At 40.3% G+C, this 24,212-nt stretch overlaps 2 protein-coding genes across 3 annotated transcripts in view; both read right to left on the bottom strand.

Moving 5' to 3' along the window:
• Positions 1–1,638: 1,638 nt before the first annotated feature.
• TMEM52 (transmembrane protein 52) lies at positions 1,639–6,980 on the bottom strand. 2 transcript variants are annotated; one of them, XM_082776918.1, is made up of 4 exons: positions 6,867–6,980; positions 6,030–6,074; positions 4,376–4,545; positions 1,641–3,721 (listed from the first exon to the last, which is right to left on the bottom strand). In XM_082776918.1, exons 2-4 carry the CDS (start codon positions 6,059–6,061, stop codon positions 3,402–3,404), a joined length of 522 nt encoding a protein of 173 aa, XP_082633044.1. In that variant the 5' UTR covers positions 6,062–6,074; positions 6,867–6,980; the 3' UTR covers positions 1,641–3,401. The 2 variants fall into 2 exon arrangements, with proteins under 2 accessions (XP_082633043.1, XP_082633044.1); XM_082776917.1 differs by lacking the exons at positions 6,030–6,074; positions 6,867–6,980 and adding an exon at positions 5,568–5,677 and having other exon boundaries at positions 1,639–3,721.
• A 2,984-nt stretch (positions 6,981–9,964) lies between these two features.
• CFAP74 (cilia and flagella associated protein 74) overlaps positions 9,965–24,212 on the bottom strand; it is a gene marked incomplete at its 5' end in the record, with an annotated part of 41,286 nt that continues 27,038 nt past the window's right edge. Inside the window, 16 exons of the mRNA XM_082776843.1 lie at positions 9,965–10,395; positions 11,526–11,660; positions 12,232–12,359; positions 13,628–13,766; positions 14,807–14,961; positions 15,379–15,508; positions 16,367–16,519; positions 16,849–16,968; positions 17,324–17,379; positions 17,754–17,863; positions 18,301–18,435; positions 19,733–19,887; positions 20,553–20,660; positions 21,148–21,424; positions 22,035–22,168; positions 23,490–23,663. Of these exons, the coding sequence (XP_082632969.1) occupies positions 10,282–10,395; positions 11,526–11,660; positions 12,232–12,359; positions 13,628–13,766; positions 14,807–14,961; positions 15,379–15,508; positions 16,367–16,519; positions 16,849–16,968; positions 17,324–17,379; positions 17,754–17,863; positions 18,301–18,435; positions 19,733–19,887; positions 20,553–20,660; positions 21,148–21,424; positions 22,035–22,168; positions 23,490–23,663 (2,223 nt within the window). The 3' untranslated portion in view covers positions 9,965–10,281. The remainder of the gene's footprint in view (positions 10,396–11,525; positions 11,661–12,231; positions 12,360–13,627; positions 13,767–14,806; positions 14,962–15,378; positions 15,509–16,366; positions 16,520–16,848; positions 16,969–17,323; positions 17,380–17,753; positions 17,864–18,300; positions 18,436–19,732; positions 19,888–20,552; positions 20,661–21,147; positions 21,425–22,034; positions 22,169–23,489; positions 23,664–24,212) is intronic.

A 24,212-nucleotide genomic window follows, 5' to 3' on the forward strand; every position in this document is an offset into this window, starting at 1 on the left:
GAAAAGCGGCAATAGAAGTGAAAACAATACTAATTTCCATTCCACATTTTCATATTTTCTAGATGAGTTTTAAAATGTTAATTGAAATAAATAAATTAATTTTAACTTACCACATAGGAGGGTTAAGAACCTGTAATATTCTCCTCTATTCCTATTACAAAAATACAGGTTAAACAGGAGCTGGTTCCTGAACCTAATTTTATACACGTTAACAAGAAATTTTTGCCTTTATCTGCCTTGCCCGATTAATCAGATGAGACCCAGGTGATCAATGGACACTCTTTTTCCATTCTACTTCCTGCTATTTGGGGTAATGCAAAGCATATGGGAACATTGTTTTCAAGCTGTTACATCTGTAGAGCAGGATTGAGGCTATCTCCATTTTAATTCTTTTTCCAACATAGATAATTAAGTGATTATTTTCTCTCACTGTGTTCCCACGTGCAGGAGTGATTCTAATTGACGGCCTGGACTTTCCACACAAATACAGCTATCCCCAAAGTAAGAAGAGAGCTCTGTTTGCTGCAGGTATTTACATGGAATTTGTAAGAGTCAGATCTCATTTGTGAGTGTGTAGCATTTCGTGTTTTGATGTTGGGTCTAACAGAACTATCATTCCCCATAACCAAATGGAAAGAGATCTCCTCACGGTTTGGTAGGTAGTCGGCCAGGTACTACTGGCAGCTCACAGGACAGAAGTGTTGTAAAAGCAAAAGCATGCAGGGAAGTCAAACCGTTGTGATTTTATTCCTGTACTCCTCAAGCAAGCTCAGTCCTTGCACTGCAGGGTGAGCTCTGCAGACCTGAGCAAAACCCAGCCTCAAAACCGCTCTCACCTCTTGGCAACACCGAGATATCCTTCACGAAGCTGCTACAAGTGGCGATGTAGCAACACACTGAGAAGTGAAGGAGTGCCCTCTTGTGTCAGTCACTGTTCTTTTCATTTGCCTGATGTTATATTCCTGTCTTTATTAGTGAATGAGCACTCTGCCTTTTCCCTTCAACAGTTTTGGAGAATTCAGTGTTTTAGCCCATTAATTGCTGTGGTAAGAAACAAAATTGGAAATTCTGAGTAATACAGACATATAGTTATCACTTAGACAAGACAGAAGACAAAACGTACAGAGATACCATGTTGGCTAACTGCCAGTTAGGCAAAATGTGCAGAAGTGCTAAGTGGGGATGGTCTTTGCAAAAATCTTACGAGGACATTACTTCTGATGAGCTGGATGCAGAAAGCCAGTAAGTAGACAGCTCTGGTGGCTACATAAGGTAGGGCATTACATATGATTTCAGCTGACACCAACTTCTCCAATCAAGTAGCAAGTTATTTTTGTAGCAAGAGGACTAGAAAGTGAACTCTGTGATCATGTTTCAGGGTACTTTCCAGTTTCTCTACAACAATGTAAGTGATGCTTAGTTTCTGTAACACTCGTCTTTATAGCAAAGCCTGTTTCTAAACCATGCACCTGAAGGCAATTCAGCATGCTATTTGATGATTTTGATCAGCGTTAAGGGAGTGGTGGTCACTACACAGCAGTTTAATGCAACACAGTTCAGCTGATCCTTCAGTAGATGGCAATAAAAGCATGTTTACTTGAGGAAATCAAAGTGCCATCCTATTCTTGAGTAGACATTATACAGAAATTATGGGTATCTCGTGATCTTAGTTTTTCATTTAATCTAGTTTCACTTAAAAATAACACTTGCTTCTTATCTGCTTGGATATCTGAGGTGAGCAGGAAATACATTTTCATTGATAAACGCTACTAATACTGAAGTCTTGCATAGCTTAGTATTTTTGAAACATAGATAGAGCTACACTAGAGCTAATGGCTAACAATGTATTATTCAGGTGCTGGTGACTATATGTACAGATGCAAACCCACAAGCAGTCAGAAAAGTAACTTTCACCCTCTGTCTAAATCATTAAGATCTCATTTTATTGTTCTTGGTATTTGTTGTTGTTCTGTATGATCCATTAGCTCTCATCTTGCTTCTCCAAATACATAAAGTTTGTTGCTGCCCTGAGAACTTCCATGTGGTTTGGACAAACCTATATGCAAACATTTGCTTAGCACCTAACTAACTATTCTTTTAGTTGCCCCGGTACATGTTACTTTCATCCTTAATTCCCCCACTATGGATTTTCCTGTTTAATGCAAACAAACATTATCAATACAGAAATAAATGTTTTATTTGGGAGAAATTCACACTGCAGAAAATCATTATGAACTTGCTGCTGACACTGGCAGGTAATATAATTCAACTGAATAGCTAATAGTTTTTCATAAACCTTTAAACTGATGCCATGTGGGTTATCTTGCTATTTATTTCAGCCTTTTTTTCCCCTGAGGTTTAAGTGTTTGTCAAGTTCACATTACAAAATCTCACTTGGAGGGATAATTAAGGTAAATTCTGATGATGGCAGTATCATATTCTTGTGAAATACAGAAAATATATATTTGGCTATCTGAAACAATTGACGTTTTCCAATTTGTGGTGTTTTTCAAATCCACCAGGCTTAATCATCAAAGAAATTGAATATTTGAAACATTAGTAATACTTAACGATGTGCAGAAATTCCTCCAAAACTAATTTGTACTTTAATTGGCAAAATATGTAGCAAAAGACGTTTAGATGTAGAGCTTAGGGATATGGTTTAGTGGGGACTGTTAGCGTTAGGTCAGAGGTTGGACTCAATGATCTTGAGGTCTCTTCCAACCTAGAAATTCTGTGATTCTGTAAAAGGATCCCACACAAGCCACTGCATCTTAAAAATAGAAGTTTAAAGATTAAAAACAACAACAACAATCAAACACCGTCAAGTCTCATAACTAATGATTCTAGTTGGGAAACACAAGATCATACATTTCCTTCAAATACATTCCTGCCATCTTCCTTCAGTGTAGGAACATGTGCCATTGTGTAGCAACAAGTTTAGCACCTCAGCAGTTTGCTGGACAGTTAAAGTTCCCAAAATAAATGAAACTACAGAGCATCTGAGCATCACAGACTCTTCAGAACAAGTTCGTAGGATTCTGCTTTCAACTCCAGTTTGGGAAGGTTCTGTTCTTGAACAACTTGCTCGTTCTTTCCAAGATGTCAAAATCGCCCTGACCTTTTTTTTGTTGCCATATGCTGGGCACAGGGAATCATTTTTCTTAATCAGGAGATGATGAACAAGCATCCCTGTTCCACTTGTACAGGTATTTTTAAACTGCTGCCCTTTTACTTCCCTTCATATCCCTGAAGAAGCTTAACCAGGAAATTACAGCAGAAAACATTTCTTCTGACAGATCATTACAACTGCATGGGAGGAAACATCTTTTCATCGAAACTTGTCTTATAAAACCAAATTCTTCACGCCTTGCATTCCTTTACTCCAAATGTGAAATGAGCTAGAGCTGAGGCTGTTCTTGTGGTACATCTTCTGAATTTTCTGAGCTGGGCTGTGTTGCCGGATCTCTGTTGGTTCTATCAGGTGAACACTGGGTGCAATTCAGCCCGCCTGGCGTCACCTGTTCAGGGATGTCACTGAGCTTCTGGCTGACCAGTGCTACTTCAATGTATTGTTTACCCATTTGGACAGCTTCATCATAAGAAGGTGGCAACTCCATTGTGTAGGGACTGTAAGCTGGAGGGGACACAGTGCTCCTGTCCATGCCCACAAATAATGAAGGAATAGGGACACTCAGAGGGTACTGGAATGAGCTGTATGCTGTGAAGAAAAGGAATGAAAAAAAAAATTAAACAGTTGCATGGAACCCTGATATAGAAAAGACTAATCCCATTCTTCTCCAATAAATTATGGACTCAATTTTTGTTTGCAGAACTTATGCACTGTAAACTAAAAGCTACCACTACAGAGTTACTTTATGTAATCTGTACACTGTCCAAAAAAAGAGCTGTCAGAAGAGAAAATGTCTGTGCATATTGCCATCCAGCTGTTACTGAAGAACACGTGACACTGTAGGTGTATGCTGTAACAGAGGCAGTTCCAGCTGGGTTCCTACACCAACAGCTGGGAACATCTTAGGGTTTGAGATAACGTGGTCTGAAATAGTTGGGCAGTGAGGTGGGCAGAAAGAGCTAAAACAAATGGAGCAGTGAGAATTAGAGCAGATGTGAGAGGGGACACGCGAGAGTTTAACCCCCCACAGACTTTATTCTAACTTCTGCACCATTAAATCCTACTTGCCATCTGCATTTACTTACTGCGTGGCCCTGATGACACTCAGTTTTCCCATGCCCTCCCTGTGGTTTTGGAAGATGTTCTGAGAAGAGCTCAGAAAGTTCCTGTTGTTGCAAGAACAGAGCACAGCACTCTGGACACTCTGAGCACTCTGAGTAGCTGAGTCCCATGGGTACTTACAGGTCACTGTGCTGTGGGCTGTGCTGTCGCTGTCAATAGCAACACCAGTCAGATCGTAGGGGTGCCGAGGGAAGGGCTGAACTGGAGGCCTCTTCTTCCGGCAGCAGAACTTGATGCAGCTGGCTGTGATCCCACAGAGCAGGAGCATGAACATAGTCAGCAAGATTAACCTTGAAAGCAGATGGAGAACAACATCGTAAAGTCAGTGCTTACGTTTTGCTTCTTCTAGAGCTGAATATAATTTTGTTCTAAATGGGTGAAAGACAGGCCAAACCTTCCAAACCTTCTCAGGCGCGGTTCTGAATGGGTACTGGATCACAAACAATCACAAATCGAAGTGCTACTGACTGTTGGTACAATTCTTTCTGGTTCATAGATGCTGTGATGTTAATTACCTTGGGTTACGTGCAGTGAGAACGGCTCCACTTTCAATGGCAAGGGTTTGTAGAAAAGGCCTCAGTAGCATTCTGTTCTTTTTTCCAAACCAAAGGTAGTACTTGTCCGTAAGAATCATGTTTCCAAACAAAACATTCATTTAATAACTGTTTTATTTGGTTTTAAAGAGAGAATGTTTCTCTTTAGCATGAGTCAGATGCACACACAGACTGCACTCAAAGTTTAGATTTGAGGGCCTCAAACTTCCACAAATTTCATGCATTTTCATGCAAATTACTGTTTTAGAAAAATGCTTTCAGGGAATTTAAAACCACATGCCAGAAGTGCATGCTGCCCTACTAGAACTTTGCAATGAAACATCCCTGTAGCGCGAGGAGCGTTACCTCAGCACTAGCTAATCCTTAAGTCCTCACACCCCGGAGCTGCCCGCTATTGTGCCATGAAATAAAGGATTGTGAGCCCTCACACACTGCCTTCTGATGGAGGCAGAAATCACCTATGGAAAGGTATCGCAGTGCTATCAGTCTCAGCACTGGCTCATTAGCTTTCACGATTTCAATGCTGCCTAATTGCAGAAGCCTTAAAATACATTGTATAATATGTATTTTTAAACGGCTCTATATCAACACATTCTAAGAAAGCAAAGAATGACAATGAAAAGTAACCAACTCATTCTGTATGTCATCAAAATTAATGGTATGTGACAGAATGCAAACTCCAATGTTAGGGTACGTACAATGCACAGCCTAGGCCAGAGACCAACCCACTTGTGGCAAGCCCTTTGCCTTATACTCACCATTATTTTTCCCCTTTCAGTCAAGCAGCCAGGGAACAGGTTTGTAAAATCATCCCAAGTTCAGAATGACAAACCCGCGCCACAAAACGGTGCTGTGTCCCATAAAAGGGAGCGAGCTGGGGACTGCATGGGAGGCAGCGCAGTGCCAAGCCCTAACGAGCCCGTTCTGGGCAGCTGCCATTGTGCTCAAAGTTGTTTATTTAGGAAGAACAAACAAGCGCTATGGCTGAACTTGAGTGTACTCAGAATGGAAAGATGACATATCCCTAGATGAATGCTCCGTCCCGCCTGACACCGTATCTCTTCTGCGATGCAGTCATTCCACTGGTGGCTTTCATAAAACAGGAGAAACCCTTTCCCACATCGTGTCTTGAAAGGAGCATTCCCATTGCTTTACTGCAATTACTGCTCATAATATATGTCAAATTACTCCGAGGTTAGTAAGATTAACAATTGACTTACCAGACATACCACAGACTTGTCCAGTCAGACATGTTCTGAGGGCATCTGTGAAGGAAGGTGGATAATTCACTGGTTTAAGTATCTGCACTCAAGCAGGGAATACATGTCAGGGAACACATTTTTGAGTTGAAAAAGGAAAAGCAATCATCTGGGATATGGAACAAAAACACCCCTGATTTAGTTTCAGAGGACTGTTCCTCGTGGTTGTAACATTACTCCAGCTGTGAGCACACAAATCCCACTGTGTAAGCGGGGTCCTAGGTGAAGAACTGTTTTCAAAGTGGAACTTTTCTGTTGCTTAGGAGAGAGAACTACACGTGCTGGATTCTCAGAACTATGAGGCAGTTATTTCACCTTAACAAGGGTGAAGTGCCACAGCAAACGCTCACAGAGTCTCAGTATATCCTGAGTTGGAAGGGACCCACAAGGATCTTTGAGTCCAGCTCCTTAACCCAGCCTAACTTCCTACTTCTCCCAGATACTTTTAAATTACTTTTTCATAGCTCCAGTGCTATGAAAGCTTCAGTGCTTCACAGCTCCGTGTACTCCGTAGCTCCGGGAATGTTTTATTCAGAGCTACCTACGTACAAAGAAAAGGGGACAGCTTCTGACACGTTTCAGAGTGCAGCGTCCCAGCAGAGCTGCAGGTGGCAGGGGGCTGCCTTTGCAGAAGACCCTGGGGAGGCGCAGCAAGGCCAGCCGGGCCACGTCTGCGAGCCGGTGCGGGTCTGGGGGATAAAAAAAGCAGCACTGGGCGGCCAGGAGCGAGTCCCCCTCTGCTCCGCTAAGGTCACCGGAGCGGGGTGGGCGCAGATTCGCCCGGCGTTGGGTACTCACCGGTGGGAGCGCCTCCAGCCGCGGGCAGGGGCCCGGAGCGATGTCACCGAAAGGAGGAGAGGAGCAGAGAGGAGAGGAGCGGGGCCGTGGACCGCCTCAAGGGCGAGCGGGGCCCGGAGGCGGCAGCGCCGGGGGAGGAGCCGCCGAGGCGGGGCCGGGACCGAGCTGCTGCGGGAGCAGCTCCGGGGGCGCCGGCCCCGAGGGGTGCGCAACGCTCCCGGCTCCGGCTGGGCGGCCGCGGGGCTGCGGCTCGGCGCTTTTCGCGGGAGGCCGGCGGCGGCTTCGTGTGCTGGACACTCTTCTGCGTGTGCAGCGTGCGAGAGATGGTGGAGGAGTCGTGGAAAAGGATCGAAAATACTAAAAATAAATAAATAAAAAAGGTTTGGGAAAGCAGAGTGTTTCCCTTTGTAGAAAGCCTTTTTAAAACGCACAGATGAATGAAAAGGCATCATCTACTCCCTGGAAATGGCCTTGCTCCAAAATAATTTAACCGTGCTCAACATTTCAAATGTATAAATTAAGGACCTTCATGTTGTTATGTCTGCCTTGCAATAGTGTTGATACTATTTGGTAGAAACTTTCCAGAAACTATTTCATTACTTCAACTATAGCAATTATTACAGCAGCTTTTCCCCTTCTAAATGACAGCTTTTCTGCAGTTCCCATCATGGTGAAGCCCTGCACGCAGCCCATCGCATCAAAACACTCCCCTGGCTGGTTACAGCAGTCCTGCCCTCATCAGGGAAGAGCAAAACATCCATCAAAGGTCACCCACATCCACTGTGTATGAATGAACACGGCTTATTTCTGCTTCAGAGTAGGTGACTTAAAGGTCAGACACCTTGCCAGCACCGATACAGCAGAGGTCAGTTACATGCCAAAACCCCTCCTGCCAGCCCATGTGAAAGATGATCAGTCACAGTGGCCGTGCTATGTGGCTGGTTAGCAACAAAAAAAGACAACTAGAGCTAAAAAGCAGGGAACTAATTAATGGATTATGAAAGGTTTTAGTTGGAGAACAAAGGGGAAGATCAACTAATAAAAGAGCATTTTGCTGGTATTCAGGTGCCTCAGTGGTTTGTATTTGGCTGCTTGTATAAAATCTCCTCCAGTAATTAGTGTGACAAAGCACAAGTTATATTTACTTATTTTTCCCTGAGATTTTAATGCAACAGGAGGAAATGTATTTGGACTTGGGTTGACAGAGGTTTCTTCTGCAAGAGCCATGGATTGGTGCCAAAACACTGGGAACAACGCCAGACCCAGTAGCTTGGAAGTTACTGGGTTCAGTGGTTCCTTCTCCAGCTGATAGGGCTGAAGCCCAGTGCTCTGAGGATCAGTAATGTCACGTGTTGGTGACTGGACTACTTTCCTACAGGACCACCCAGGGTCATGGGATCATTGGTCACTTAGGAAAAGCTCCGTTTATAAGTGTGAAACAATCTCTGAAGTCACTGGCTCCATCCTTCCTGGAGTCTTACAACATGGAAACAGGAACATCAGATCACACTGAGTTTCTCCTGGCACTTTTGATACCAACTGCACTATGATTGTTGCTGGCCAGCACTGAACAGGATTTTTTGTTTCTTCAAGAGAAAACTTGCATGAAGGCTTAAGCTGCTGTGTTGAGCTTCTGGTAGTTGTGAGCTTGGCATGAAGCCATGCAAATGTAATGCAATAGGGCTCTCAGCTGTCTTCACCTGATGTCCTCAAGGAATTACCCACAAACCCGCAATTTTTAGTTCAGCTTGATGTGTCTAAATTGGCAGCAGAATTGTTTCCTATAGTCACTCATGTCAGTCAATTTTCCATTTCCTGTATTTTCATATCCATTATATAAAACAATTGTTTAGGTAGGAGCATCCACATATAATTCCTAACTTTTCAGTAGCCTTATGGTGTGCTTTTCAGGTAACTGCAATTTTGTATTGTGAAGATCAATTTGCTCAGTTGTGGCACTTCCCTCTTCAAATTGTGCTTGGGAGCAAATCTGTCTTGGCTTCCCACTGCCTCTTTTTTCCTTCTTTCCAATCATTGACGTTAGGCCATATCATGAACCGTTCTGGTGTTGGTGAAGAATTAGAGATCTGCAGCTGTCTGTAGTGGGAGAACCCAGGTTTTAGAGTGGGCCCATTGCTCACAGTGTTTTTAAAAAACCTTAATGTAGAATAATCCTGTGCTCATTTTGAAAGCATTCCCAGAAATAACTAACAGATGTTATGCGTATTTTGGGAACATTTACGTTTCCAGAATATTACTACAATATGCATCACAAGCCACAGCTTGGAACTATAATCAGGATCCTTTGTATTAAGGAGTACACAGACAAAACGTAGTTCACAGAGCTCAGCCTGGTACAGGAAAAATAGATGATGTTAAAAGCTACTTGTGTTGTCTTTGACTGGTGCCTGACACAGCAGAGCCAGAATCAGAAAGGGAGAATCCACATTTGATTCTAGCTGCTGTTTCTGTATTGTATGCATTATAAACATCAACAGCCCAAGGACCAGCTGAACAGCTCAGCATTCATGTGGCTTGAAACAAGTTGCAGGAATCTCATCCGTTTTTCTCCTCTTTTTCATCAGTTACACAAGTGTTTCCTACACAAAGTGGAAAAATAGTTAAAACATTTCTGGGGACAAGTGTTTTACTGCTTTTTCCTGCGGTCTGACTGACACATTATTCTCTATATTATACTTGCTCTGTGCTCTTCCCTGAACTGGATACTGCTTCTTGAGGAAGGACACTCTAGCTTCCCCAGCAGCTGGCACAAATCTATTCTCAGTGAGAAAATTCAGAGAAAAACAGATGTACAAAGTTCCTGGATAGGCATGATCTAGATCAAATGCCTAAGCACATTCAGTGATTCAGTACACAGTGTGGTCACTGTAGCCTTGACCATGTGTCATGAGGATGATTGCACACTGTATTGTGAAAATAACTACCCAAGAGAATTGGAGGAGACTTAAAAATAAAAGCTTTATTGTAGTCTTAACAGGAAAAAAAATATCAGGGACTTTCTACATATGTGAAAATGAGGCCAGAAAAAGATACATTGCTTGAAACTCACACATTTAGAAATTCAACAAAAATATGCCTGAGGGAGTTCCCACCTTTGGAAAACACTGGGATTAACAGCAGATGCATCCAAGTGGCCCCTCATATTAATTCTTCCTTCTACTACAAGGTTATTGTCACAGTCTGTCTGAGAATAAAACTATTGGAAACAGAGTTTATACAGAATTTTGTAAAGAAAAAAAAGAGGCAGAAAATGTACAAGTTACCTTCCTTTCTCTCTCCTACCTCCCCTTACATATCTGCAACAATCTCAAAATCTTTTCATGTTCCAGCTGAGATCCAAAGACCTCCCCAAAAATATAAGCCTCCATTTTCCTTCCCATTTAGCTTGGTTCCGTCAGTTACTGGGAGCACACGCTGATATAACTTTCGCCATGCAGATGATTCGGTAAGATTCCTTAACGTCACCCTTTAAGGTCAGGAGGGCTGTCTCCATCACAGGGCCAGTGGTCTACAAAAAATGCACACACAAAACCAACCTATTTCTTTCGCACACAGAGCAGGTTAGTTGATCAAGGTCTAAAGCAGTGTATGTTTCAGTTGTAAGAGGTGCCTGTTAAAGCTGTTGGTTACCTCTCTTCCTACTTGGTTGGCTTTTTCATGTTTTCACGCAACACTCACACTGCAGTAAGCAAAGCAGCAATGACTAAGTGCTCTACGTGCAGAGTGCTGCCGATACTGTCACCACATTACCACCACAACTGGGCAAGGCAAGCGACACGAGTGTGCTGCAGTGAGGGTTAGGGAAGAGATGGGTCCTGTTAGCCATGAGCTAGCGTTAAATCTTGTGTAACACCCCGTGGTTACCAAGAGCCACTATGTCAACGTCATGTGTCATGCCAGGAACTCTAGTGCCTTCCTTCCTTCCACACATGACGACAGCATCCTTGTAATTTTGCATCAGAGCACTCATTCTGCCATCCCACACACTGCTGACAACAAAAAGCAGCAGAGTGAATTCTTTCCATCCCATGAAGATGAATCAGGAAGGGCAATTACAGCCCTGTAGGGATGTTTCAAACTCTCACCAAGACTGCAAAACAAAAAGGCAGAAGCAAGGTTCATGAGGTGGGAAATCAAACAGGTCTCACTGACCTCCAGGAATATTCCAAAAAAGAGGCACTCACAGCCAGAAGTGTGGACCCCAGAGCAGAATGATCCATGGAAACAGTTCTCTGTCAGTAGGACTGCAAATTTCCTTGCAAAGGGGGATATTAAGAAGCTCACTTCATCACTGTCACCAAAGCAGTGTCTTTTAGTGAACAGCAGCAGTATTTTGGCACTATATGTATATAATGCGGTGGCCTGTAAAAAGTTATTTTATATCCTATAACGTGCAAGTGAATGATGCTTGCTCTTCCCATCACACATGATTTGAAGTCTAAGACAAGATAGCAAGGCTCAAAATCATACCTATAGTTCCTGGACTTTGTTCCCATACCAGTGTTTATACCAACCTAAACTCTCTTAGGTGAAGTGTTCCATCATCCTAATGTGCCCAAGCTGCCTGGTACGCTGACATCTCAAAGATCATCAGCCTTTGTATTGCAGTCTGGGAAGCAGTGTGCAACTGTTACTTACATCCAAGTCAGCAGGTGGCACCCAAGAAACGCTGATGCATTTTACTTGACCACAATCAACGGTTCCCTTGACAAATTCAACAGTGAATCCCTTCTTCTGCAGGAGTGACAGGTTATCAAAACTGAACTCCACGTTCTACAAGAGACACACAATGCATCTTCGTTACAGCCAGTTCAACATCTTCACACACAGTCACTGTTTCTTAAAGTTTACATCGCACAGATGCTATATATGACCCTTGTTTGCCAAACTACTTCTGCCATTTGAAGTTGCAAACACCAATCCTGTTTGCTGTCATATATTGTCATAAAATATGGTATAAAAAATGAGAGGATCAGAACTGCCATTCAGTTCTGTGCTCAAATTTCTGTATTTTAGTATCAGGGAAGGAAACTGGTAATTGAATTCTGTTTACTTTTAATACCATAATGCTAATTCCTCTCATTAAACCCTGAAAACAAACAAACAAACAAACAAACAAAAAAAAACAACCAACCTAACAAAACCAACCAAACAAAACCAACCAAACAAAAAAAAACACCTTTTGCTTTCATATGCTGATTCTTTTATAATGTAAAGTTTGTTAAAGATCCTGAGAATTGTATTTTTAATTTAAAGAGCAAATTTTTGACAGAAGGAACTAGTAACCATTTGTACTCTATCAGTATTTTTGCAGCATCTGACATAAATTTCTTATTTTCTTCACCTTCTTAGTTGCAAACTGAGCTGTCCGTATAGCTCCAACTCTCAGTTCTGTCTTTGCTGGCACCAGAGAATTCTCTCCCTCAATGTGCTCCAGTACCAGGAGAATGGATTTCACTGGTTCTTGTAGCTCTAAACAAATATGAATCAGGTAGACTTTGAGACCGTCAAAACTGAAGGATTATCAGTTTAGAGCAGAAATAAATTATGCCAAGATGGCTCAAAACAAAGTGATGTGGCACATTCATGAGTTGGCATAGATAAGGAGAACCCTCTTACAGAGTTAGTGAAGAATCAAGCAAAACCAAGTTTTCTATTTGTCCTGCTTTTGGCTGAGATGGAGTAAATTCTCTTCACAGTAGCACGTATCATGCTGTGTTTTGGATTTTGATGAAAATAGTGGCAATAACACACTACTGTTGAGTTGTTGCAGAGCAGTGCTTATGCAGAATCAAAGCCTTTTCTACTTCTGCTGCCTGCCAGCGATGAAGCTGGGGGCCAGGACAGCGGGTGCAGGCTGCCCAAGGGGATGTCCCCACCACGAGGTGCCCTGCTTAGCAGGACAAGCTGGGGCACTTGTGGAATGATGGCATTTGACTTCCCAAACAGCTGTTGGGCACAATGAGCCCTGCTTTCCTGGAAGTGGCTGAACACCAGCCTGTTGACAGGAAATAATGAATTAATTCCTTATTTTGCTTTGCTTGTGTATGCAGCTTTGGCTCTGCCTACTAAACTGTCCTTATGTCAGCCCAAATTCTCACACTTTTACCTTTCTGATTCTGTTCCCCATCCCACTGGGGGGAGAGCAAGCAAGTGGCTGCATGGTGCTGAGCTGTCTGCCAGGGTTAAACTACACCACCATCACTTCTAATTCATGTTTGTTTTCTAGCCCCATGGCATATACATTGTGTGTACTATAGTCCTACTTGTGTATGGTAAGTGCTTGTGTTTATTTATAGCTCAGGAGCTAGAAGGTGCTTACATACCATCTCTGAACAGAAATCCTGTCCAAGGAAATTAAGGGAGGATAAATTCATACCCCTGAAAGCATGTCAGCTTCTTAACAGTACAGTCAGGGGAGTCCAGGCTTTTTTATTAGATGGGAAATAATTTTATAAATATTTAATGCAAGTAGGAGAAGTAGCAGAAAGCAAGTACACCCTAATTCTCTGTTGTCTTAGTAATAATTACAATAGCTTTTTGCAAGGTAAGGTACACAGATAGATTATATTAAGACACCATTGCGTTAGAATTCAGATAAAAGCCTTTCTTAAGGGAAGGTTTCTTTTTTTTTTTTTGTGTGTGTGTGTGTGTTACGAATATAGGCTACACCATAATGCTTATTCATTCTGGATACTGAAAGGTTATCTTTATTTTGTAATAACGTGGCAGCACATTACCTTCCTTGAGTGCTTCCTGCGATGACACAGGTAACATTACAGCCAAGGACTCGATGGGCACATCAAGTGGAATTCCACCTTCCACAAACATTGGATGTTCTCTTGCTGCACCCTTTAGCTGGATTACACGGGCTATTTTCTATACAGGACAAGAACGCTTTAGATGCAGGTTACAGCTTAAGTAGAAGTGTAACTGCAATACTGATACAACAGCTTCAGCTTCTTAAAAATTACATCTGCCTATATTAACGCCAAGAGGTGCCCCACACTATCACAAGGATCCTGCATCTTACCTTTGTCTTTTGGGTGTCACTAAGGAATTTTCTTTTCTACAGCCTTTCATTCTTGGGCAGTGTGCCAAAGGAAGAGACTGGACAAACTATACTAAAGCTACTAAAATGGGCAAAATTTATCTGTTGCCAAAGAGAGCTTCAAGTTTGTGAATTTAGGACAGTTTTTATTCATCTTACTCTGGTTTTCATTCTTACTTGCAGATCCAAAGATAACCTGGCGATACAAAACTTGCAAGGAGAGCAGCAGTACTTACATGTTCACTACCAGTTTCTACTGTTCGCAGTGCCTGCTGACAGTCATTAGTTGGCACTCTTCATTAACTTTTGGGCCATCTCTTTTGGAACATGGCACAAAGCTACCTGCAATGCTGCCAGCCTGTGTATCCTGATTTGGGCTCTGTCTAAGCTCAACTGCTGCTCTACAGATGGAAACCTCCTCCCTCACGCTGAGTGACTGCAGAAGCAGCTTCCTGGTACTCAGCGCACCCGCCAGTTTGCACTCTGCAGTCTTATTTCCACTCTCCGCTACAATTAAATGTTGCTTGCAGAGAACCCGGTTGGAACTGTGCTCAGCAGTGCAGCAGCAAGCTGGCTCCCATCACCTCCTGTGTACACAGTGTGGACAGCTGGTTAGAAGACAGGACTGAATCCCAAGTCACAATTGGTATGAATTAGGAACTGAGAATTTAAAGCCTGAAAAAAGCCAGTGAGCCCCAAAACTCTCACTTCCTACCCCCATCAATTTAATATAGATAATATTTCTGCCTACAAATCCCGTCCACTGGATATAATTATGTGAAACTCCTACTAAGACCCATGCTGCTAAAAATAACTGTAGGTCATATTTAGAGTTCCATTTCATTATCAGGTATCTTGATTGCCCCACCTTGCCAAAGAGCACAACCTTGAGACAGTCCAAATAGTACAGGCTTTCATGATCAGGACTGAAAGTAACAACAAAATCCTGGCTCTTCCCAGCAGCAATTTCTCCTTGTGTCGGAAAGATGCTGAACACGCTTAAACCACTATAGTTCTCTGTTCCTGGTAAACAGAAATAATGATATGAGTACAGAAGAACAGTTCTGTTTTACTTCTTCATTTTTTTTTAAACTCATTTCATTTTTGTTTTGTCTAAATTTCATTTAGATTTATTTATTTTTTAGTTTAATGCATTCATCTCTAATGAAGCTGAAGAGGCATCACCAGCCTTTCCCTATACTCTCCAGCATATTTTTACAGAGATGGATATCCCCAAATATACTCTTTAATATAAATACTATATAAAAGGCAGTAGGGGCATATTCAGATTCAAACGCTTGTGTCTCCTTACTTGTGGATATCTGCTCAGGCTGCATAACCTTGAATAGATCTACCAGGACAAAGTATTGCTGCTACTAGATATTTCATGAGTCCTTTTTTGTTTAAAAAAAATAAAAAATAAAAATAAAAAAAAATTACCAACAATCTCTGTTCTTTGCAAAGAGGACGTAAGAAAGGATGGAAGTCTCTGCTGATCTTTGTTCCTTGTTGGAGAAAGTGAATCCAGTTGGATGGAGTATTGCAGGGTCAGTGTAGAAGTGTTCTGTATCTGATAACACGAATTTACACGACAGCACTTTCATTAAGAAGATTTTCAGGCCTGTAGGATCCATACTTTGTAAACTGGATGAATTTAGTTTGCTGCATTACTCCACAGTTGCGTACCCAGATGCCACACACAGCATGCGTTACTGCCATCCACGTGCAACATCTGCTCCTACCCCTCAGCAATAGGGACCAGCCTCCTTTTAAGTCTTGCAGCAAGTAATGTATTTTGATTATTGATGTACTTAGAGGAGAAAATTTCTGCCTAAATCTTGTCCTGTTTCTGAATTTGTGGAAATCTGCAATATATGAACGAGTGATCAGTTAAACTGTTCCCTACACTGTACCATGGCAGACCTCCATGTGCTCTTTGTAGGACAATTTTGCATTTCACCAATGTATCTGTCAATGTATCTCTGTCCCTGTGGACACAGAGCAACCTTAACTGTGAGGGGAGTAATGGACAGAATAAAGAAAGAGGGCAAATATTTCTAACACTGCTGAAAGCAAAGCTGTTTCTGGCTTCACAGATGTCTACATATCAGCTAGATCTATGAGAGAGATCACACAGACCCTTTCTCTCCTTGTACAGAAGGTTCTGCATCCCTGTTATTTGCACAGGCAGAATCCTGCAGGCAGCACAGTTCTAGCAAACAAGATCCTCCCTGCACAGCACGTTACCTTTAGCCCAAAACTGTCTCAGCCTCAGATTACTCTGCCAGACGTGCTGCTTTTAAAGCTGTTCTTTTGTCTACAGCTTGCTATTCAGCCTCACGTTCTGCCAGACTGGAAACTACAGAGCTCCTCTTCCAACCTACAACAACTGCTGACGTGCCTTCTGGATCAGCATAGAGGGCTTTACCTCAAACGTGAATGTTGTCTTCTCTCTGGCAAGGACATATCCCATATCCAGTACTTCCTCCACAGAGCAAACAATTGATGGCATCACCCCACACCCCGTGATACTTAGGGTTAAGTTCTTTTGTGCTGTCCGGATGTCTAGCGCTTCAAAAAACTGCCAAGAAGAAGCTGGCGCTAGCTCATTTGCTTAATGAACCCCCCCACCCCACCCCGCACCCGCCCACAAAAGCAGCACCGGCTCCAAATCACCCTCCCCTCCGGCCACTCCCCACTCTGCCCCTACTCCCCCAGCTCCCGTGGGCCATTACTGCAAAACTCCTGGACACAGTGCACGGACAGCAATGTAAATGCTGAAAGGCGCTAGGCACAGGCACCAAAGTTTTGCTACAGACACATCCCAGTATTTAATACGTGTTTCTTACACCGCCCCTTATTTCCCTCTTTGTCTCTCTTTTCCCCATTACTGCTGTATCTCTTACTCACCAATTTATTCTCATTTGGAGAGAAAGAGATGATGAGGGCTTTATTTTCACCTGGCTCAAGTATTCTAACTGGTCTGACCAACAGGAAGGGACCACTGGGATTCAGAACTGAGAATCCTAGCTAGAACAGTGCAACTCAAGGAAAAAAGTTAATACAGAAACTGGAAATAAAATAAAACAAAACAAACAAACAAAAAAAGAGATTCTAAGTATTGTTCAGACCAAAAAAATTGTAAATCAACCATTCATAAGCTCTTCCAGAGATCAGTAACTAAGAGAGAAGAAGAATATATTGGTTATATATCCTCAGGAAAATAAGCTTCACGTCACCTCCTGTCTCACTCTGAAAGATAATAATTAAGTCTGAAATCTGCTACCTCCTCCTTACTTTAGTGTCAAACAGTTCCTACAGATGAAGACTCAAATTAAACTGTAACTGAATGGCAGATTAACTCACATATTCCAAATAAGGATACTTCCAGCTTTTCTGGGGAGATATTTTGTATTGTAACTTGCTTAATCATTGTGTGGCCTGGTAGGAATGAAAACAAAATTCAAAAACACGATGAAGCTCACTCTACACTACCACTTCTTTTAACTCCTGCTCCTATTTGCACCAAACATTTGTTCTGTTTCTATGGCTAATATACAGTAGAACTCATCAAACTTTTTCAAATTTGGACAGTCAATTATTGAGCTCCTGATTCTATGTTTCAGGATTAGGTCAGCTTTTTACATGCTCCAGCTGTCCAGATAGACTCCTAATTTTCCTCCTGAACACCTTTTACAGGGCTAATTTCTATACTGACTTTTAAAAAATCCACTGAATGTAAAAATAAAATGCACAACCTTGAATAAATTAAGATCAGACAGAAAAAACTCAAAGCTTGAATTCAAATTTCATACCTACTGCAACATCACCAAAATTTACTGTGTTTTTTCCATTATCTGAAGTGACCACAACAGATGGTGCTACAGCTGGACAGTGCAACTCCAAATACAAGGTGTTATAGGGGCTGAGGAGACAGTAAAAGAATATTTGCTCATACATCACACAGGAAAAAAAGCTATTGTCTGAAATCTGTTCCTATTCTGTTCACATGACAGGGTTTCATTAAAATGCTATTACAAAAGAAAACAATTCTTAGTGGCTGCTTTTTTTGTGTATTGCCTATGCAGAAAGATGGACTACATCTAGCTATTACATTTTTCATACAATTGTTTTTCAAGCTGCTTTGATAATCACGTCTTAGATTCTTATCCTACTAGTGGGGCGTAAGCACACCTTTCTACCACTGACTACTGAAATAATTAAGACAAGAAAACAATTTTTCTCCTCAGATGAATAAATTAACATCACTACCACTTCCCTATGAAATTTCTGAAGTATCATAAATTGCAAATACTGTGCATTGTTCCAAATATTGTTTCAAGTCATTTGTGTTTAGAATACCTGCAGGTGAGACTTTCTGAGTCTTTCTTTTCATCAATATCTCCACTTGCAACAAAGCATGGTATGATGTATTTTTCAAGCCTCCCTCTGAAATTCCTCATCAGGAAAGCCTGGGCTTCCATATAAGCTTCTGAACTAGAAAATGCAGGAATAATATAAATCATCTTTGCAAGTGAGTATACATGTAAGTTTTATACTTCATGCTTTACATAGCAAGTGAGTATGAGTTTATGCTTAGCAAGTATAAAAAAAATCAAAACTCATATACTGAGCTATTTGTGTTTACTTTGTCGTACATTCAAAATGCAATAGAGCAGTGATACAAAATGACTGTCTTGATGCACAGCAATGGATTCACCCTACTAAATGGTTTGGTTTTCTGGTCAAAAATAAAATTATCAACCCACATTATAGATGCCCTACTAAAGGCTCCAAAATCCTCAATACAATTCCCTTATGTTGAATATGTAAGTACTGCCGTGCCTTTCAGTACTTGCACATCGTTTCAATTACATGCACACATGCATCACATTTCTCTAACACAGCATGCCTACCAATACTTTTAAATGGAAGCTTTCAAATATAAATTGTATTTTTATGACCTGTACTGAAAGTATATAAAAATTCTAATCAATGGTTCACAATGGACCTGGAATTTTAGTGAAAAATCTAACACCTGGTGCAGCACAACGTGTCTAAGCACGTATTTACTTCCAAACATTTACTTATAAATTCCTCAGGATTTGGCGAGCAGAAATGTGGTTCTAAAAAGTTGAATTATATGCTAAACAAGGGACCTCAAATAGCAGATTTTGTATCCAAGTATCCAAATTGCTAGCAAGCACGCGTCAATGTCAATTCTCAGTGAGAGACACATATTAAAAAATGACTATTCAAAAACATACATATTGTGGCATCGTAAGATTTCTAAGATTGAAGACAGCCACGACTAGTATGATGGACTATTTAAGCTCTCAAAAAAAAACAAACTAACCCATACCCACGGATACAGACCATCAGATAGTTTCCATCTGGGCTGAATTTATTCAGCCCTGTTCCACTTATTCAGAAAAGGTATATTGTGTCGTAGTTTCTTTTGGTAATGAAGTTCAGCTCTCTAGTTGCTCCTTAAAATAATACTCCTGTTGGTTCAGCCAAATTTACCAGTGCAGCCATGCTCATGCTTTCTGATATATTCTTTGAAGTCTTCAGTTTCTCTGATGCATACAAAGGGATTTGTTGCCTTACATGAGAGGTTACAGCTGCATGGCTTATAAGCAGTACTAATTTTGGAAACAGCCTTTGCAATATAGCTGAAGTTATTTCTTCACTACAGTTTGGTTTCTTGTCTACCTATAGGTTTTAGTAGATTTATTAAGCATTCATAAAAAGAATGTTGTCTAATTAGTAGAAGATGCTTTTGCTGACTTACTCAGGCTTTATCTCTTTGGATTCTGGTTGCTCAGAACTACTTGAAGAACTCGGGTATTTGCTGCTTCCGTCCCTTAGAAACTGTCTGGAAGAATGCTGTCTGGTAATGGGAACGTTTAATTTCTTTCCCCCTCTCTTTTCATCTTTCTTCTTTTTCTGCAAATATACACTAAAATTATACACTGAGACTGATCACGGATAACGCAATTGACATCTGTTTACAAATACTCAGTCCATGGCCCAAGGATACAGAACCGAAGAGGCAACACGGTACAGTGTATGGATAACAGTAACAAGCCATAGACACAGTAGTTATCACAAACAGCTCTATAATGTTACGTTAAAATGGACCTATTTTACCCCATCTTGAAAAAGAGTTCCCCTATTGGAGCAGAAAAGTAAAAATACTGTACAGCTCACTGGAATTTTACCTATTTAACCACATAAATAAAACCATAGGCACTCACATAAATTAACTGACCCACAGCATTACATATGAAGTCCATGTATGCAATCAATCTGTAAGAAGTGGAGTAAATTTTTTTTTCTTTTTAGAGGAATACTTGCACTTAACATTTAAAAAAAAAAAAATCCTCTGCAAATGCTTTTGAAAATGTTATAATGAAATAAAATTGACGTGTGGTCTGTTCACCAAGCAGTAAGAGCAGTAGCACACGCACACTCTTGTATAGACAGGTCTTACATCAATGATAAGTTTGGGCTTCATTTAATATGCAAATAGTTTAATGATAAAAATACATCTAGAGAAATATCTGGAAGTAATAGACCAAGAGCACGTGCTAGTTCTTAGCATTCCTTACTTGTATTTCTGCCCCTGTTGCAGCTGCTCTGCCAAGCCTCCGAGCTGCCTCTTCTCTGATTAGCTGATCTGACAATGTTGGTCTGAAGGACACTTGAATCAAGCTTTTCTGGGAGTGTGAGAGCATGCACAAGAATGATAGGCAGAATTCATCCCTCATACATGTATTATACCTACAAAGCTCAATAGGAGCATATATGTGACAGCAAAAATTAGTATTTTTTTCCCCAGTTAAATGAATCTAAAGACAAAGTTCACTTACAGCTTTTTTTTTTCTTTTTTTTTTTCCGCAAGTCCACTACGTTACAGTGGGCTTGTTTTACATGACCAGTATTTTTTGATATCTGAAATTTCTTCAAATAAATCATGATAATACTGGGGAAAGAACATTCAGAGTGACAGCTCGCATCGATCATTAACTACATTTGATGGTTAACCACTCAAGTCCAATTTAAAATTATTTCAAGCAATACAAAGTCTTCCAGCTATGCTAATAATAATTTCTGTTTTCAGCTTCATATACAAGTGACAGAACTTGTAGAGATGTGAATGATCAAAAGACTTGTTTGAACACTTGACATTTAAAGTGAATTTACCTTCCCAGGCAATACAGTTCCAACAGAAGGCGTGACTGTCACAGGACAGTCTTCTGGCACATAGAATTCAAATGAAGTGGGTCCAACATGGGCAATTTCCCCACTGCCAATTCTTGGGACAGCATGAGTAAAGTGGTTGACACTCACATGGGAATTCATCACATACAGTGTTGCTGTAGACACATCATTTAGAGCTGTTGCAGCAAACTGAACTAAGGAATGAGACAATTCAAGAGGTGGGTGGACTCCAACTGCTCTGCATGACAGCTTGAATCGTCTAAAAATAAACACATGATAAATTGTCTCAGCATAAAATAGTCTCTTCATCAGCCCAGAAAATAAGGAACTGATCCTGTAGTCCCTATTTAAGCTGAATTTCTCAAGCCTGCAATGGGAATTTTGCCTAAAGATGAACAATAATACTATTTTTAATACTCAATTGGCTAGTCCTTACTTGAATTCTTCCTCTATGAACTTCTAGAAATACACCCGGTCAAATCATTAAGTTTTTGTCATCATTATTTTAGTAGCATGAGCTTTATGTATGAAGCATTTTCCCTCTCTCTCACACATACACACAAGTAATTTCAAACAAAATTCGTTGGGAGTTCTGCTGAAACAAAGCAAGCAGAACATTGCAGGTTTAGAAAGCTCGGGGCAAGCTTGCAGAAGACAAATGAAGAATAAAATTAACAGATAAAAAATAACATTAAAATGAGCAACTCTTACCAACTGAAGAATTTGCACCTGCCTCATAGCTTTATCTTAGCCTTACCTTTTCTTAGCAGGCAGAGATTTCACTTCTGGACAGACTTATCTTAACAGTAGAAATTAAGCGTGATTTAGGCTTCTACATTACCTATTACTTGACCAGTTTCTTCACATACCTATTACTCTCTGACTTGCAGGTCAGCTCAAAGCCATACTCTTTTGCCTTGTTGGCTTTAAAGATTACTTCCAGTGTCAGGCTTTCAAGGGGAAGAAGAACACCGAAGCCGTCATTTGGTTGAATTTCAACAAACTTCAAAATGGCAAAATATGAAATTACTGTTATTAGAATAATAAATTATCAAATAACATTATAATATTAAATTGAATTAATTTGATTAAATTAAACGTACTAATAAAATAAGACTAACAAGAAAATATAGTCAAGATAAGAAAACTTTGTTATTAAATGTACAAATGTCAGGAAAACAGAACTCTACTAGTGAGAAGCTTTCATGGGAGTTAGTGACTATTATTTGCCAATTTCTAATCTCAGAGTAACTTGAAAGGCTGAAATTTAAATCTATTAACTCATACTTCACTAGAATCTCTTCGCTGGCTTCCTACTGTCTATGGTAATCACCTTTCTCTAATGGTGTTTACTTACTATTCATAGAGAACTGAACGAAATATGATAAAGATCTCAACTGCTCCCCTGTATCTTTGAAGAGCTGATGCTTGTATGATGTGCAGATACCATGGTGACAAGTACCAGTATAATATCTACAAATGTACATTGTTCTGTGTTTATATTAGTTGGTAATGATTCAGGAATGTCTTACCATTACAGTTTAATCATGAAAACACATCCTTCAAAATAAAGCTTTAATGCTTTACTTTTTAAAGCTTTTCAAAGATTCAAACTTCATTCACTTAACTACTTGATTTTAATCCCTAAAATAGCAGAGAAAGGGAGAATGCATAATTAAATGTCAGGCTCCTTCTAGCTCTAATTCCAGCATATCAAACTATTTTGTACTGTGGTTGTCATGCCATTATGAAGCTTGAACAACTCTTATTTTTTTCTAATAATGATAATGATGATAATAATAATAATAATAATCCAGTAGACCAAGCCCTCAGGAAACTAGCAGCTCCTGTGGTTAATTTAGCTTTCTCATCAACTTACAGTCACTTGGGAAATGCTTAAGCATGGTTCATGGGATGATTCCTAATAAGCAGTTTGGACACAGCCATTCTGCTTTGAGGGCAAAGAGTTTAGACATTTGGACATAAACTGTGCAAAAAAGACACCAGATACTCTGTTAGTAAATTTCTTGGTGGAAGAAAAGGGCATTCTAACAGGATAAAATTATTAATCTTATGTAAGTAAGGCTAGTAAAGTCTTGTTGAAGAAATTTATACTGCTTGGAAAATGTTTATGGTATATCAAAGCCAAATTTCCATATATCAGTAACAGAACTTATCTGCATGTTTCCCCAGCACCACTAGCAGAAATATTTCCACTAGTTTATCAGAACCAGTCTTGATTTATTTACACTTTCATTGAAACATTTCATAATAATTAACTATATTTTAATACAAGAAGAGGTGTGTTTGGGATAACCGCCTACCTCTGGAAGTCCCACAAATCCAAACTCCTGTGGCAAGATGGACTTGTTTGTTAGTGTGACATTTGTCTGCACAGCTTCATAGATTGTGCAGTATCCAAAATCAATTTCTGCTGGACTAATTTCCAATTCAGAAGTAGTAACAATTGCATGGACAGTAAAATTGACTTGTTTAGTCTGAGACAAATGGAAGAGCAATGAATAAATATCTGTAGCATTGCGAGAACAGGATTTAATTGAAACATCATTGAAAAAGGTACTACAAAAAAGCTGTTCTACTATATTCCTTGACAGTTACAAATGTAACATATCTATCTTGAACTTCAGCCTCATTGTTCTTCAAAAATAATCAATTTGCAAAAACAAACAAACAAAAACAACCACCATGCGGTAGTAGTTCATACTGAAATTCCATATGTTAGGATGGAATCACACCTGCATCTCCAGGAAACAAACTCAAAGAATATGCTACATCTGCAGTACAGAAAGGAATAAAGAAATTGTGCTGTGGTATCTGAGAGTTCTCCGTTACAGAAGAAAGTACTAGGGAATAAATGATTGCTAGCTAGAAAAGATTAAGCTTTCTGTATTCTAAACATGCTGACAAGAAAAAAATATCATCAGATCTGTATTATCATTGCAAGCACCTTTTACTATCATCATAGGACTTCAATTAGTAAAGTAAGATTAGGTATCATTAAGTGAACATTAACTACAATAACAGAT

This window comes from Aythya marila, assembly GCF_965140915.1.
Source record: "Aythya marila genome assembly, chromosome: 21".
NCBI classification, from domain to species: domain Eukaryota; kingdom Metazoa; phylum Chordata; class Aves; order Anseriformes; family Anatidae; genus Aythya; species Aythya marila.